The sequence below is a fragment of the Hemicordylus capensis genome, chromosome 6 (assembly GCF_027244095.1).
Source record: "Hemicordylus capensis ecotype Gifberg chromosome 6, rHemCap1.1.pri, whole genome shotgun sequence".
Classification (NCBI taxonomy): Eukaryota; Metazoa; Chordata; class Lepidosauria; order Squamata; family Cordylidae; genus Hemicordylus; species Hemicordylus capensis.
In genome coordinates this window covers 130,392,477-130,410,901 of record NC_069662.1, presented here as the reverse complement: position 1 = coordinate 130,410,901, position 18,425 = coordinate 130,392,477, and the positions used below count along the sequence as shown (strand labels likewise).

Sequence of the window (18,425 nt, the reverse complement as noted above, 5' to 3'; positions counted from 1 at the left end):
TCAAGGTCAAAGCTGAGCTTATTTAATTGCTGCTTTGTGTTTTGTTGGTTTGCAATTCTACTTTGCTTTAAAAAAAATTAAAAGCAGCTGTTTATAATGACAATTGTAAGTTTCCTGGGACATAGGATGAGTCAGGATAGAAACATTTTAACAATATAAATAATTAATGAAGTCATGCCTTTTTTAAAGGTAGGCAATAGAGATGGCTCTATTAGAGCCTACTGGAGAATGAGGGATGCAGGAATTCTATGTTATGATACATTAACTACACAAGCCAGTGACAGTACTAAAAATATCATGTAAAATTGGTCAGCTGCTGCTGATCTGTTTGGGCCCAGCCTATACATTATTCAGTAATCCAAAAACTAAGATGAGAGTTAAGATGCTTTACATTTTCATTTGTTCTCTAAAAAGAATGGAAATTGAAAGTTAAGGTGCCCATCTTAACTTACACACCATATAAGCTGTAAATATTTTGTACAGTCTGGTATATGATGATGGCTTTAGAAATGAGGCTCCATGCACCCACACTATGCCTTGTTCAGAGATGCATCAGGCAGAAATTAATAGGAGCATCTCTAGGAAGTGATTAGAGAAACTGCACCTGTTAAAGATCTACCTGCATGCATCCCTCCCCGACCACAAACACCACACACACACTGCAGCCATTCACATACAGGTGAAACTCGGAAAATTAGAATATCGTGCAAAAGTCCATTAATTTCAGTAATGCAAATTAAAAGGTGAAAGTGATATATGAGACAGACGCATTACATGCAAAGCGAGAGAAGTCAAGCCTTAATTTGTTATAATTGTGATGATCATGGCGTACAGCTCATGAAAACCCCAAATCCACAATCTCAGAAAATTAGAATATTACATGGAACCAAGAAGACAAGGATTGAAGAATAGAACAATATCGGACCTCTGAAAAGTATACAGTGTACTGTGCTTGATTGGCCAGCAAACTCGCCTGACCTGACCCCATAGAGAATCTATGGGGCATTGCCAAGAGAAGGATGAGAGACATGAGACCAAACAATGCAGAATTGCTGAAGGCCGCTAATGAAGCATCCTGGTCTTCCATAATACCTCATCAGTGCCACAGGCTGATAGCATCCATGCCACGCCGCACTGAGGCAGTAATTGCTGCAAAAGGGGCCCAAACCAAGTACTGAATACATATGTATGCTTATACTTTTCAGAGGAGCTGAGAACAGACACACACTGCAGCCATTCACATACACACACAGACACACTGCACTCATTCTCTCTCTCTCTAACACACACACTGTAGCCATTCACACACAACACACACACAGGTGTGCACACGCGCACACTCACTGCAGCCATTCATATACGCACGCACAGATGCACACGCACACACACCAGCCATTCTCTCTCTCTCACACACTGCAGCTATTCACACACACACACACACACACACACACACACGCCAATCACACATGCGTACACACTGAAACCATTCACACACACACACACACTGCAGACATTCACACACACTGCAGCCATTGACATGCACACACACACAAACAAACACTGCAGCTTAGAGGAGCAGTTACGCTGTTCATAAGTTAGCCCAGTTACGCCTCAAAAATTAATGAATGGGATGGATGACATCATCACAAACTAGGCCCATGAGGTGTCCCTTTGTGTCACTCACTACAACTGTACCAAATTTGGTTAAAATCAGACAGTCCACAAATTAGCTCACTTGCACTTGTGTCTCAAATGTTCATGCATCCACTATCTTGAATTGGAGTAAATGGCATTATTACAAGTGATGCCATTAAGACATTGCTATGTGTCCCTACAACTCTACCAAATTTAGTTCAAATCTATTGGACAGTCCACAGGTCAGTTCACTTGTGTTTTAAATGTTCATTTGTCTGCCATCTTGAATTGTGGTGGGTGGCATCATCACAAACGACGCTGTTGAGGTTTCACTATGTGCCTCTACAACTGCTAACTGAGCAAAGAGGCACCTTCTTAAAGTGGTGATTTTCTTTATTTAGCAGGGGAGAGCAACCGGCCTTATCCATTTCCAGCACATCTCTCCAGTGGCTTTTGCTGGTGTCTGTCTTTTATTACTTTTTTAGATTGTGAGCCCTTTGGAGACAGGAAGCCATTTTATTTATGTATTTATATCTATGTAAACCACTTTGGGAAATTTTATTGAAAAGCAGTATATAAATATTAGTCATTTCTGTATACCCAATTTGGTTCATATTGATCCAGGCATTGCGAAGTTGATAGAGGCACAGACACGGGGACACACATACACAGAGAATGCCAGGTGATCTCATAAGCTTACTTTAATTAATTAATTAAACATATTTTTATATCGCTCAAAACTTGTGTCTCTGTGCAGTTTACAATAAAACAATACAAATAACAAAAAGTTAAAACATTACAACAATTTAACATTTTTAAAACAATGTTAAAACTATTAAAACAGTATTGAATTAAAATTTTAGGTGAACAGATGTGTCTTTAAGGACTTTTTAAAAGTTGTCAGAGATGGAGAGGCTCTTATTTCAGCAGGGAATGCATTCCAAAGCGTCGGGGCAGCAGTGGAGAACTCCCATCCCGGAGAAGCCATAAGATGAGCCGGTGGCAACTGCAGACAGACCTCTCCTGATGATCTCACTGGGTGGTGGGGTTTATGGTGAAGAAGATGTTCTCTTAAATACCCAGGGCCTAAGCTGTTTAGGGCTTTATAGGTTATAACCAGCACCTTGTATTTTGCCTGGAAACTTATTGGTAGCCAGTGTAGCACTTTCAATATGAGAGTAATATGGTCTTTCTGAGATGACTCAGAGACCAATCTGGCCAATGCATTCTGGACCAACTGTAGTTTCCAGACTACATACAATGGTAGCCCCACAAAGAGTGCATTGTAGTAGGCCAGTCTGGAGGTTACCAGCATATGTAACACTGTTCTGATGTCATTTATCTCAAGAAACCAGCGCAGCTGGCATATCAGCCGAAGCTGATAGAAGGCACTTCTGGCCACCACCTCAACCTGGGACACCAGGGAGAGGCTGGGATCCAGAAGCACTCCCAGACTGCATACCTGTTCCTTCTGGGGAATTGTGACCCCATCCAGAACAGGCAAATAAAACCCATTTTCCGAGATCTGACCCCGCACAATAAGTTCTTCCGTCTTATCTAGATTCAGTCTCAGTTTGTTATCCCTCATCTAGGCAGGCATTTAGGGAGGTTATGCCTTCTCCTGATGAAGTTGACATGGAGAAATAGATTTGGGTGTCATCAGCATACTGGTAGCACCCTGCACCAAATCTCCTGATGATCTCTCTCAGCGGTTTTATGTAGATGTTAAACAATGTCGGAGACAATATGGAGCCCTGAGGGACACCATACAAAAGTTCAGATTTTGAAGAACAACAATCTCCAAGAGACACCATCTGGAACCTGCCCTAGAGGTAGGAGCGGAACCACTGCAAAGCAGTACCTGCTACTCCCAACCCCCTTAGATTCTCCAGAAGGATACTATGGTCCTCTGCATGCTTTTTTGTACATACCACTCTGTTCAGTTGAACTTACTCCCAAGTAAGAGGGCATAGGATTGCAGCTAAGGACATCGGTCCTATGCAGTTCTATTTACTTGAGTCCTCAATGTTAAGAACTGAGTCTTAAGAACCTTAAAAACAAGCCCTGCTGAACCCACTAGATCTTCATTCTGAGTAAAGATGTATAGGGCTAGGCTGTAAGTCTCTTAAGTGTGACCTAGAAAGGAGAGCTTTGGTTCTGGAGGCCTGCCAGTTACAAAGGCAAGGACTTCAGTGTTAATTAGTCTTTTTGTATGATGAGCCTGTGGCATCATTAAAAATGTTCACATTCTCATTCCTCAAGGATTCATAAAGTTCTCTCCTTTAGATTGTTGATTATTTTTCTCATTAGTAAATTTCTCATGCTATTGTTTGGAGAGGAGGGTACTCTTGTCCCCCCCCCCACCGGTGCTTCCTAGGGTGTCTTAGCAACCTGAGCCTCGACTCTGTGCAGTATTAATATGTAATGTGCTATCACAGAACTAGTGTAGTTAATGACTCTGCTATACTCATTAATCTGCTTATGAAAGCTGTAATTAGTGTGCTTCTCTTTTAAGGGTTGCAATTCCTATTTGCCCCAAGGAAAACAGTGGTATAACTTACATGTACAGCTGGCTTCAGTATATACCCATGGAGGAATACATGGGAAGAATGTAACATGGACATCCAGAAGCCACTTGGATTTTGTAGGAAAGATCTGAGAGCCAGAAATTTAGAGAGAGTGGGCATCTAATTAGCTACTGACAGATACTGTATCCAGATAATGGATATTCTTAAATATCCACTTTTACATTCCAGTACCACAGTAATGTGTGTTTGCTTTGCAGCTTTCTACTTGCTGGGCTAGTTTTCTACATGCTTGTATGCAGCAGGGTTTAGTACTTCCCCACTTACAGTATGTGAAGTGGTACAATCCAGTTATTATTCATAACTTCATGCATCATCATCATATTAACAACAATAATAAAAACTTTTTTGTTAGCTGCTGCGTAAATTGTTCTCTGGGTGGCCCACAACACAACATAAAAACACATAAAGCACATCAAATCACAACACCAAAAAACCAAAAAGACAACGTACAATACAAAACAGTTTTAAAACCTTTAAAAAATCAGTTTTAAAAATCAAATTTAAAAAGCCTGAGTGAACAGAAAGATCTTCACCTGGCATCTAAAAGAACAAAGTGATGGTGCCAGGTGAGCCTCACTAGGGAGGTTGTTCCATAAATGGGGTTGTGATCAGTGAAACGGCCCTCTCCCTAGTAGCCACCCACCTCACCTCGTTTGTCAGGGGCACTCAGAGCAGGGCCTCAGAAGACGTTCCTAAGGTCCAAGTTGGGACAAGACAGTCCCTCAGGTAATCTGGTCCCAAGCCATTTGGGGCTTTAAAGGTTAAAGCCAGCACTTTGAATTGGGCCTGGAAATGGACTGGGAGCCAGTGCAACTGATGAAGCAGTGGTGTGATATGATCAAACCTCCCAGCCCCAGTTAATAAACTTGCAGCCCTATTTTGTACCAACTGCAACCTGGACTGTTTCTGGACTGTTTTCAAAGGCAGCCCCACATACAATGCACTGCAGTAATCTAAGCAAGATGTTACTAGAGCATGACTAACTGTGGCCAAGCTATCTCTATCCAGGCAAGGTCACAGTTGGTGTATCAGCCGAAGCTGATAAAAGGTGCTCCAACCCGCAGAGGCCACTTGAGCCTCTAGTGACAGTGCTGAATCAATGAGCACCCCTGGACTGCGAACCTGGGTCCTTCAGTGGGAATGCAATCCCATCTAGAATAGGCTGAACATCATTAACCCAGACAGAGGGACCACCAGCCAACAGTACTTTTGTCTTGTCTGGATTGAGTCTCAACTTGTTTATCCTCATCCAGTCCATTACTGCATCCAGGTACTGATTTAGGACAGTCACCACCTCACCTGCTTCTGATGAAAAAGAGAGATACAACTCCCTCCGCATACCGCTTACTGATGACACCTCAGGCCAACTCTCCAGATGACCTCTCCTAGCGGTTTCATGTAGATGTTGAACAGCATAGGGGAAAGAATGGAACCCTGCTGAACCCTAAAGCACAATTGCCAAAGGGTTGAGCAGTAATCCCCACCTTTTGAGCAGTAAGTACCACCTTTTGGAATTGTGCCTTGAGGTAGGAGAGGAACCACCTCCAAGCAGTGCCTCCCACACCAAACCTGGCCAGTCTATCCAAAAGAATACCATGGTCAATGGTATCAAAAGCTGCTGAGAGGTGCAAGAGAATTAACTGGGTTGCACTCCCCCTGTCTCTCTGCGCAGTTTCTGTTCCAAAGTAAGGCCAGTCATAATGTGTATGACTGTAGCATTTCTTTCCTTCAAGGGGTCAGATTAACCAGTCTTGCACAATTAGAGCTTTTTAAAGACTTGCAAAGAGATTTGTTCATTCAATATGATTAATCTTAGTACTGAAATTGCCACAAAGCCAAAGTAATTTCCCATCATTGAAATAATGTCACAGCCTCATTGTGCCTTCTTTTGCATACTTTCTGTGATGCAGTTTCAGAAGGACAGCTGTAATGTTTGCAAAATCGGTAGATCCATCATCTCTGATAAAGATTTTGATAGTTTAGCCTTCTTTATTGACAGGGTCAGTAGCCTAGTGAGAGTGACCCTGCTGTTAGAATGACATTAATGCTAAGCTCGCAATTTTTAGTAGCATTCCAATGCAAATTGTATGAATATTGGAATGATAACATGTAGTAATATGCCTTGACTCTAATTATAAGGGAAATCCAAAGAAAAACACTTTAATTATTCTGCAGGGTACTTATATATTGTGTGTACTTGGCCGGCTTAATTCTTCTTATTATTCTGTGCATCAGAAGTCCTGCAGTAAAGAAGAAGTCAATGCAAAACTGGACCTGTTGTATCTCATTTACTTAACCAGTTTACAATTTATCACTCTCCACACCTGAGCAGAAATAAACCAAATATCTGCTCTGGTATTTTATGAGGATTGGAGGCAATTCAGGTATTAGATCAGAGCAGGAAAATAAGGCATGTATTCTGACTTCTTTTTTGGTTCTTCTTTTCAATTTTTCTTTTTGGTGGTAATGTGGGAAATGGAACGAATGGATCTCCTTCTTGATGAGAAGTCTGAGCTCCGTTATTTGAAGCTAAGGGACCTACCGGAGAGTGAGATTTCAGATCCTGCTTTCTGTCTTGCTGTGTTGGATTTATTATTTAGAGCCCCGCATTTTTTTATTTATTTAATATATTGTTGTCTGGTACCTCGTAACTCTAATTGTTAACTAAATAATAATTTTTAAAATGCTGATGATATTCCAGCAGAAGCTGGGAAAGACATATTGGTTGCTCATTCTACTTTCCCCAGCTTTTACATAATGTACTGTTGTTGGTCATGTCATTTCTGTTGAGCAAAAATGCCACTGAAATAATAAAGAGCTAGGGTGCACTGTGCAGCTGACTAGAGAGGACCCAAGGATTCCCATCCTGGGAATACCCATTTTTCAACCCCAGCGGTTCCTTAATTTGAGCCTCTGTGTGTATCAAGAAAGTGTTTCAGTGCTGTAGTCCAGCCCTAGAACTGAAGATGTAATAACAAACCAAACAAACAAAACACACTTGCAGAGTGTCCTTTCTGCAGCCGTAAGTAGCGGCAACTTACTGCCACACTTCCAAGATTAAGGGGAAAGTCTTCAGTGTCAGAAGGCTTGATGTCTTTTCTAATTTAGAAATTAAGCACTGCCCCCTAGTTGCCACAATCCAAGATTACTAAAAAATATCCTCAGTCACCATCCCCACAAAATAGGTCTTCCCAAATTAGGCAGAAGGGAAGCTAGGAAAATGCAGTGAATCCTAGATCATTCAGTCTATCCCTAGCTTACCAGACCCACTGACTGCACGTGGTGTCAGCATTATCCCGAGAGTCCCTTGCGTTGGGGGCTTTGTGCTCTGTGTGTGCTATAATGCTTCTTACAAGGTTATCTTTATGTTTTCAGGCCCAATTCAACGTGTTTGCTATGGCATACAAAACCCTAAATTGTTTGCGACCTGCAACCTGAAAGACTGAGCCCTTTCTCACGATCATGAGCCAGGGTGGGTGGGGAAGAAGGTTTGTTAACCTTACCTTCCCCTGCAGATTGTGTGCCCAAACGACACGTGGCTGCCCCAGGCAGTGCGGAGGTGCAGGGAAATCCCACATTGCACCACGCGAGTGTGCACGGTGCATTGTGGGGATGCCCCCGGCGCCGGCCAGAATCCCCGCAGTATGCAACTGGCACTGACACACGAGCAGTTAGAGTTAAGGGTGCGCGTGTGCCCTTAACCTCGATTAGCTGACAGTCTTGGCTGCTCGTGAGAACAGTCTCACTGTCTGTTCCCATATGAACTTGCCCCTCCATTGAAATAATCAGTGGAGGTGTGGTGTTGGGAGACAGGATCGTATTTGCGATAACTCCCTGTCAGCATTCCTGGGGTGAGGAATTCTCCAAGGCAAACTTTCCGCCCTCCAGCACTAAGTTCAGGGGCGTAACAAGACTCGAGGGGGCCCAGAGACAAAATTTTAAAAGGGGCCCCTCACTGATACACACACACACATACTTCACAATATATAGTCATGTGACTTGCCTCTGGGGGGGCCCTTGAGGCGTGGGGGCCCCCAGGCAGCCGCCTCCCCTTGCCTAATGGTAGTTACGCCCCTGACTAAGTTCTAGGCGTGGGCACGGCCTCAGAGCTGGGGAAGGAGGGAAGTACATTCACTCCCTTCTTCTCCTATCAGCGGGAGCAAAAAGGCCTGAGCTCCTCTCCGGGAGACAGTCAGACCAAGAAGCCCGTCCCGGCTGATCTCCTCATCCTCGGCAGCCCCTGGCTTAAATAGAGCCCTGCATTTCAGACACTCCTCCCCGCTCCCAACCTGCTCCGTCTTCCCTGGCTGGGCAGGTGTAGTGGCCAGCCAACCCCTGGCTCCCAAAAGGGCCTTGTTCTCTAACTCCACCCCCTTCCTTAATATCCCTGCACCGTTTGCAGCTGTGGAGTTAAGATAGTGGCTATTCCCTCTCCACCAAGCTGCCGTCTCCTGCGCTGTCCCCGCCCATTCCCCAGCAGCTGTTGTACTCTTCCCCGAGCCCTCCCTGACTCCTAATTCCTGGGGTGGCCGTGGCATTTGGAGCCCCCGGCTTCCCTTGGCACCCTGCCGTTTAACTGGGTACACAACCCTGTCTCGCGGGGGAGGGGAGGAACTCCCGAAACTCCCCACCTCAGAAATGCCCTTCCCAGAGGAATTCAGTTAGCACCATTCCTGCTTTCTTTCAGACGGCCAGTTAAAACTTTAATATTCCCCCAGAGCATTTTCTTCATGACTACTGTCTACTAGCTGTCCTGCTTCTCTGATTTTGTTTTGATCCTCATTTTGGTTTTGGTTTTGGTACTTTTTTGTATTAATGGATACATTTTTTTTAAAAAAAATTATGCAAATCTTTTATGTAAGTGCTGTGAGGATTATAAAATAAAAGGATGTGGATGGGCCATGACTCAGTGGTAGAGTACATGCCTTGCATACTCCCGAGTTCAGGCATATTTATAGTGTAAATATACGCTATACCTTTAACCTCCTAATGGCGCAGCAAGGAAATTACGTGAATAGCAAGCCAGAGGTTGTCAGTTCGAATCCCCGCTGGTATGTTTGTCAGACTATGGGAAACACCTATATCGGGTAGCAGCGATATAGGAAGTTGCTGAAAGGCATGATCTCATACTGCGCGGGAAAAGGCAATGGTAAACCCCTCCTGTATTTTACCAAAGACAACCACAGTGCTCTGTGGTTTCCAAGAGTCGACACCGATTCAGTGGCACACTTTACCTAAAAACCTATTAGGCCTGTCTATTAATCAAAATAGTTAATTCAGAGGTCCATGCCAGCTCCAAGTTTGTCCTGGCATCTCTAGTTAAAAGAATCGGGTAGGAGGAGATGAGAACCTCCAGGAGAACCTGGAAAGCCTTGGGGCAGTTCAGATGTCACATGCAATGATTTTTAACGCAGTTGTCAATCAGCTTTGGAGGCATGTGGCCCCCCTCCTGTGCCCACACGAGAACTGGAAGACCCAATTGTCGATAGAAAAAAGTCAAGATTGGTTGTGTTGTCCTAACCGACCGATCTTGACATATTCCAAATAAAGCAGTTGAAATAAGCCACAATATGAACCCAAGATGTGAAGCTGAATTCATATTGTGGTTTACACCGAATACAAACACAGCAAATATTTATATACCGCTTTTCAACTAAAGTTTCCAAAGCAGTTTACACAGATATAAATAAATAAATAAGATGGCTTCCTGTCCCCAAAGGGCCCACAATCTGAAAACAAGAAGAACATAGACACCAGCAACAGCCACTGGAGGAATGCTGTGCTGGGGGTGGATAGGACCAGTTACTCTCCCCCTGTTAAATAAAGAGAATCACCACTTTAAAAAGGTGCCTCTTTGCTCAGTTAGCAGGGGTTATTTGGTTCGAACATCAGTTAGCATTTGGATTAGTTGGTTCAGACATCACGACCCATCTGGACTTTTTTCTAACCACAACTGTAAGCAGAATTCTTCTGACTTGTGCATGGGCAGGGGAGGGTGGGAATGCTGAGGCTAATTGATGGCATGTGAAATCAAGGTCTGATCTTGGCTCTTTGTGTCATCTGAATTGACCAACCATCAGACAAACAATAGTGGGTTAGATGCACAGTAAACTGCAAGTTGCCAACGTCTGTCCATAGGAATATAAAAAGGTGCCTTTCACAGAATCAGATCATTGGTCCATCTAGATTAGTCTTGTCTACACGTATTGGCATTGGCTCTTCAAGGTTTCAAGCAGGAGTCTCTCCCAGCCCTGCCTGGAAATGCCAGAAATTGAGCCTGAGACCTTCTGAATGCAACCATGCAGATAGATGCTTTTCCACAGAGCTATGGCCCCTTCCTCTGAGGGGAATATCTTACAGTGCTCACATGTAATCACTCATCCAAATGCAAGCCAAGGCAGATCTTGCTTAGCAAAGGGGACAATTCATGCTTGCTACCACAAGATCAGCTCTCCTCCCCCAAGTCTATACATGCTTAAAATAAATGTGTACCACCTATTAACACTTCTCACACAGCCCCTGAAGAACATAAGCATGAGTGAGTGAGGCTGAAATTCACAAGGGCAAACCTGACATTTGAACACATGTAACACCTACAAGGTGACCTCTTCTGCCAGTAACCTCTGTCGTCTTTGCCTGCTGAGAATCCGGTTCCCGAGCTCATTCTTTAATCACACTGTAATGGAATTCTCCCTAGTGGAATCTTGTTTGTCACTGGGGAAACCTGACAAGTTTTGAAAGAGTATGGAGCAAAGGGGTAATGACCGCCTCGAGCAAGCTACATGTATTTCCCCCCCTCCAAAGTTTCCCCGGTGTGCAGGTCTAAGTGGCCCCAAGATACTCATAACATTAGAAGCTGGCACAGACTCAGCAAATCACACTCTTCGCTAATGACCTTGGCAGCATTACAGAGGTTATTTTTACTTTGTTTCAGTTTTATATGCAACTTCTGTAATGCATTAGACACGGAGAGTGCGTTTCCCCCTCCCCACTTCAGCATCAGGCATTCAGATCTTTATGTGTATTTCTTCTTTCAGTACTTGGGTTATATAAAAAGTTGGGACAGGGAATTGTGCTTTCTAGTAATCTTTTACTTCTCTCTTGCTGTAGGCTGCACAGCCACCGTAGAAAACCTGAGCAAAACCTTTTTGGATGGTGGTTCTATTTTGAAGATGCACCATTCAATAATGCTGAGATGAAGCATAGAATCTTGGGGGAGGTTGTTTTTATTTAGAAGCTGATATCCCATTTTCACCCTCTAAGGAGATGCTCAAAGCAGCTAACATAATAAAAACAACCTGTTAGTTCAAATAAGGTTCATAGCAACCTACCCTGGTTTGAACTTGGTCCTCCCAAAGGAACCTAATCTGAACCTCATCAACACAAAGGGACGGCTTCCACTACATAGATAAGAATCACTGTCCTTGAATCATTTTGAAAATTCCTCCCTACTATCCTTTTCATTTCTTCTTCTTCTAATTGACTAGGTGGAACCTTTCTGTATGGGAGGAGAGCTGGTCTTGTGGTAGCAAGTATGAATTGTCCCCTTTGCTAAGGAGGGTCTACCCTGGTTTGCATTTGAATGCAATACTACATGTGTGAGCACTGTATGATATTCTCCTTAGGGGATGGCGCTGCTCTGGGAAGAGCATCTGAGGTTCCAAGTTCCCTGCCTGGCATCTCCAAGATAGGGCTGAGAGAAATTCCTGCCTTCAACCTTGGAGAAGCTGCTGCCAGTTCGAGTAGACAATAATGAGCTAGATGGACCAATGACTCTGTATAAGGCAGCTTCCTATGTTCCTTTGACTTAATATTTATTTCATCTTAATGTGTCAGCATGTGGTATGTTCCCTTGCTTCTCCCTACCCCTTGTCCTTCAAAACATAATCGCTTACCTCCCATTCATAAATGAGCCTATCTAGTGCGATAAGTTGCAGCACATCTAATTTGATGCTCTTTTGATTCGTTCCCAACACATCCAAGGCACATTCCCCCCAAACTTCCTCTGGGCAAGATCATTGAAATGAATGGGACTTCAGTGCAGCTTCTGCATATTTCAGTGGGCCTTGCACACAAGATGTCTCTAGTGCATTGTGTTCCATGTCTCAAAACTTGTAGAACCAATGTATATCACTTGAAGAGAGCATAGTTTATTTTTGTCTACAACAATGTAAAATTGATCCCTCAATCTGTAGTACTTCTCGCCTGCTCCCTGAGGTGTGACTAGTGCTTCTTCTTTTTTGCTCATATTGAAGTACAAGTTCAACACCCTCCTGTTTACCACTGCTTTTTAAATATGGGCAAACTTGCTAATGTGTTTGCTCTTTCTCCATACTGTTTGTCTCATGTGATAGTATTTTTGCTGTTTTAATGACTTATTTTTTCATCAGGTATGAAAAAATTGTTTCATTATTGTATGGCGTTTCAATGTATGGTGTTGAATTCCTCTGGGAAAATAAGGCAAGACAAAAGTCTCTAAAACAAACAAACAAACAAACAAACATACTTAAATAAAATTAAATAAATGGTCTGCTTTCTGCATTCATATCAGTAACAAGCTAAATTAAAGGGAAAGGAAGCTACCGAATTGTTGCTGGGTTGGTCTGTGAGGTACCATCTCAAGCTATTCAAAGGGTCAAGCAAGTGCAGTGTTGCCAGATTTGATGTACTTAATTCATAAAATGGCATGAAAACAGATCGTTTGGCATTTGCTAGAGAAGTCAGAGGAGAAATCACTTGGGCCAAAGATCCCAAAATGTGAGTTATCCACAGTTAGTGAAAATTAAGGCCTAGGCGGCAGCTTTCTTTCTTTCTTTCTTTCTTTCTTTCTTTCTTTCTTTCTTTCTTTCTTTCTTTCTTTCTTTCTTTCTTTCTTTCTTTCTTTCCTTCCTTCCTTCCTTCCTTCCTTCAATTTCTATACCGCCCTTCTAACATGACTCAGGGCGGTTTACACAGAGAAATAAACAAATAATAAACTAAACTGCGGGAGAGGAGAAAGAGATACCGATTAGTGAGTGTTTGATCCAAGTTGCAGACATCTGCACCTGAATTCTCTGCAGCCTGAGCACACACAGTCGTATGTGAAGCTGCCTCATAACTGGGTCAGACCAGTTGGTCCATTGTCTACTCTCAGGTCCTGATCTCAGGTCAGTTGTTCATTGGCTCAAACCCTGAAGTCTCTTACAATGAGGATCTTATATGTGTGATCCGTGCTTTATACTCCCTGGCCTATTATTTGGACAAAACCTCCTCCTCCTCCTATTACTACTACTACTACTACTACTACTACTACTGGATTATAACAGTCCCTGGTCAGTGGTCTGAACTGGCATGCCTGAGACCCAGAAAGTCTTGAGATCACTTTATTCCTGTTTAATGAGTCCTGGGGAGCGTTAATTGACATCCTTGAGAATTTGCTATTAATTACATTTTTATCCAACCCATCCTCCCAAGGATTTCAGGGTAGCATACAAAGTTTTCTTATTTTATCCTCACAATAATGCTGTGAGGTAGTTTATGTTGAAAGAGAGTGACTGGCCTGAGGATCACCTAGTGAGCCTCATGGCTGAGGGGGGATTTGAATCTCCACAATTAAATGTCCCCCTCAGAACACTATGTTTATAACTTTGTATAAGGTGGAGTCCAGTTATCCACAAATGTCTCTGTTTCCCCCCAAAGATGTCTAAAGCTGGAGGGCAACATCCAGAACATATAATTATGATTAAGTATCATTGAAATCAATGAGAAAAGTTAGTCATGACTAACTTAACTCCCAGTAGTTTCAGTGGGACTTGGTCATTACTAACTTAGTCTGACTTACTCATTACTAACTTAGGCCCTATCCACCCCCAGCATAGTACCTCCAGTGACTGTTGCTGGTGTCTATCATGTTTCTTTTTAGATGGTGAGCCCTTTGGGGACAGGGATCCATTTATTTATTTATTTATTTATTTATTTATTAATTATTTCTCTGTATAAACTTCTTTGGGCACTTTTGTTGAAACGCAGTATATAAATATTTGTTGTTGTTGATGAATGTGGCCCATTATGTTTATTCATCAGCATCAGTGGTCCACTTCCAGATTACTACAGATGGTAATTCTACAGTTCTCCATTCTTTAGCTAGCAATGTTCATGCTGTAGTTAACATATTATTTACCCAAATCCTATGTTTTTTTCCTAACATGTCCCTTCAAACACTGCCAAAGAATAACAGTTGAATCTAATGGACTCTCATAACCAACAGTGTCCTTCACAACCAACAGAACGTTTGTCTAATAAGTCTTAATCAGTGTGTTTGAGAAAGCACCTCTCCCAGATCCACATCTCCAGCAAAGATCAGGAACCATCAATACGTAGAGATATACACCATCTATATATTTTAAGAGAACATCTTCTTCACTATGAGCCCCATCGCCTATGAGACCATCTGGAGAGGTTTGTCTGCAGTTGCCACCAGCTTGTTTGGTGGCTACACAGGAGCAGGCCTTCTCTGTTGCCGCCCTGAGACTCTGGAATGTGCACCCTGCTGAAATAGCCTCTCCATCTCTGACAACTTTTAGAGAGTCTTTAAAGACACATTTATTCACCCAAGCTTTTTAACTAGACGTGGTTTTACATTGTTTTAAGGTTTTGATTTCTGTTTTAATTTGCTTTATATTGCTGTAAACCACCCAGAGACGGATGTTTGGGGTAGTGTGTAAATATAATAAATGTATGTATGCATGGTATAGATAAAACATAGATACCGAATCTTGTATCAATGTTCTTTTGAAGCAACATCCAAATGCAGTGTAGCTACATGATGATAGATATATGACCACTGTTTATCCTGTACACTTACATTCAACTCCTTTCCCCAATGTTTATTCATTTATTTATTTATCATTAAATTTTTATACCGCCTTTCATTAAAACAATGTCAAGGTGGTTTACAAACCATTTAAAACAATATTAGACTATATAACAATGTTCTTTGTAGTAGTACTACTTGTATTGGTAGTAAATCCGTCTGTATCGCCAACCCTCATCAAAATTAGGCAAAGCTTGAAAAGCAATTCTTTCTGTTTCAGTGACTGTGATTCAGCTAAATTTTCAAGAGCCAACAAGGGCCTATTAATGTTAACTGCCAACATTACATTCTGAATATAACTCCTAATTTGCAAACACTGGTAAAAAGGGCATCCGTAGCCTTGTGTCTTAATTGAACATAAGAAATAATAGAACCATTTAAAAAAAACACTACACATCTAGTGAGACCATTTGTAGCCCAAGATTATAATTAGCTAATTCTCGAACTCTTTGAAATCCCTTAATAATTATTACTGATGCTAGTGGAGAAATATCTGGAGCAAGAGTTTGTCTTACGTTTATTATCCCATGTTTTCATAATCATATTTCTAATTTGGTTTCAACTTCCAAAGATGCTCTCATGTCCATGTTCTTGTCCTATTAACCGGATCCAATCTGCTAATGGAATCTTTATTCCTATCTGTTCTGCAGACTAAGACAATGCTGCCTCAGAAGTCCTAAGTCAACTTGTTAATGCTACCAAAATTGCTGCAGAATAAATAGTTCTTGATTTGAGAAGCTGAAGGTCCTCCCTGGGATGTATGTTTGCTATAATATTTTAGTCTTGACCCATGAGGCCTTATAATTACAAATGAATTTATTTAACTCTGCCTGAATTTTCTTCCATTCCTTCTGTGAAATGTAAATCGGAAGTGTAGGAAAAATAAACAATATCTTCAATAGTATCTTCATCTTAATTGCTTTGTGCATCTGAGTCGACAATATGCCCTTTGCCTCGTAGCAACCCTTGTTTTTTCCGTGATAGATATCCATCTATCTTCAAATGCATTTGAGAGATTGTTAAGGTACATAAATTATCAAATGGCATATCCCTTTTCAGCACTCTTAAGTGCATGGGTACTCCAGTGCGCATGTGACGCTCCATCAGGTACTTCCCTATTGACTTAGGTTCCAGGATGCAGTGCTACTCCCTCACTCCTCCTGTGTGCTGAGTAGAAATAAAGCTGTGAATTGTTCACTTTTTAAAGCCCACATTTAACATCCATAATGAATATCCTTATCAATTAAGCCACTGAAACCTGTTTTTTCAGGTTTACTCTTTTTAATTAAGCAAATATGAGCAAACATCTCATATTGGAAGCCTTTTCTTCCTTTTTTGCTTTGTTTGCTGGTGCAACGTTATCTAGTTTGTCACTGTATTGCAGTGCAGTCCTGTGCATGTTTATTCAGAAGTGAGTCCCTCTCCATCCCTTGGAGCTTACTCCCAGGTAAGTGTGCATAGGATTGCAGTCTCTGTGAATTACCTGCTCTTGTCTGACAATGAACACTGTGTAGGTTTTTTTACCTGTGGTTCTCTGTTGTATTTTGGGCAGTGTTTGGTGCTCGTACTACATTTGGCAAGTTATGAAGTGATTCCCTTCCCCTCACCATTTAAGTTAATTCTGTATGTTCTTTTTCCCCCCTTTGTGCTGTGCGGCTGATAACCACGCTAGGACCCTGCAATGGGACACAGACCCTTCAGTGCTGCAGCTTCAGTCTGACTCTGAACTTGGGTATATGTCCACTCTTTTCCCCCCCCTTTTCAATTTGTTTGCAAGAATTATGTTGAAATTGCTTCATAAATGGGCTTTCTCTGTGTCACTCTGTGTATTTTTGTTTTCTTAAAATATACAGTTATACTGAATATTTAGCATCAGAATCTGTTTATGTTGCATTTAAGAAATTTGCGAGTGGCCATCTTTTTCTGAGAAAACCGACCTTCTGAAAAGAATCACTCGCTTCTGGTGACTGAAAACATTTGGAATTAAATCCAAATACATTCAGCCCAGTTGGGATTTGGCTGGTGGGGGGGAGGACAATTGTGCCCTTGATGTCTTCAACAGAAACATAAGGACCCAACAAGAACCCACAACCATATAACAGCCTAAAAACTTGAATTTTTTAAAAAAATATGCATGGAGCATTAAAAACTATCTAATTTATAATGATAGAAGTACGCTATACCTCCACATTACATGAAATACTTCATGGTATTTGGAGGTATTGCATACTTCCACCATTTATAAATTAGGTAGTTTTTAATGCTCCATGCAGTTTTTTTTTTTTTTTGGTTTTTTTTTAAATCAAGTTTTTAGGCTCTTATATGGTGGTGGGTTCTTGTTGGGTCCTTTTGTATATCAGGTTGAACCCACCTAGGTCCTCTTCAGTGTTTCAACAAAAACATATTCATTTCACTGGAGATGAAATGTTGATAGAACAGCATGATTCTACTAACTATAACATGCATGTCATCCTATAAATAACATGTATGTCTCTAATGTAGTCTGGCAAAGTTTCTCCCCACTTTGCTCTGTGTTTAGTGTTGGAAATACAGTAGTATTGATTACACATCAATCGTCTGTTTTCCTTTACAAAAATTGTTGCATGCAACATATGCTATTTAGCATATATATGTGTACATTCTAAATACAATGTATACAGTCTTGGCTTCTTCAGTACATTGATATTATATATTTACTTATTTCATTTTTATCCTTCCTCCTGCTCCCTCTGCAAAACTTAGGGCTAAGTTACATGTTATGTTAAGCATATGGTTGGGGGTGCACAGTTTCCCCTTCCCTCAAACTTAAATAGCAGGCTCAAAGAACCTGATCAGGATTGGGACCAAGGATTGAGGGAGACTGCTTTTAACCCTTGAATACCACCACATTCCCAATCGGGATCCCTCCTGCTTAACACCTGGTATTTTCTCCGGGAGGGAAGCTCTCATTGGTTCCATTTTCACCAGCTTCCTTCCTAGGAGAAATAGCAGCCACAGAGGGGCCGATAAGAGATACAACAGATAACAACAGCATGGAATTTTCCCTTTTCACAGCTGCTGCTCACTGAGTCAACACTTTGAACGAGCTGTCCAGCCCAACCCAATATATCTCTTGGTCAATCACTGACAGCTCAGACCCCATCAGGGTATCAGTGCAAAAAAAAAAAAAAAAAAGAAAAGAAAAGAAAAGAAAAAAGTGGGGTTTTTTGCCCCAATATGCATCACTTTACACTTGCTTACACTGAATCATGTTTGCCATTTTGTTGCCCATTTTGTCTCACCCAGTTTGGAGACATCCTTTTGGAGCTCCTCACAACCTATTTTGAATTTCACTACCTTAAATAGTTTAG

General features: G+C 41.7%; 1 protein-coding gene across 15 annotated transcripts in view; it reads left to right on the top strand.

Annotated features, from left to right (window-relative positions):
• The window catches only part of DYNC1I1 (dynein cytoplasmic 1 intermediate chain 1), a 344,861-nt gene that overhangs the window by 66,088 nt on the left and 260,348 nt on the right, over window positions 1–18,425 (top strand). For 13 of the 15 annotated variants that reach the window (XM_053264854.1, XM_053264852.1, XM_053264850.1 and 10 more), the window contains one exon: window positions 16,748–16,807. The exons of the other annotated variants lie outside the window; for them this stretch is intronic. In XM_053264854.1, the coding sequence (XP_053120829.1) occupies window positions 16,748–16,807 (60 nt within the window). The remainder of the gene's footprint in view (window positions 1–16,747; window positions 16,808–18,425) is intronic. 15 annotated transcript variants of the gene reach the window in all.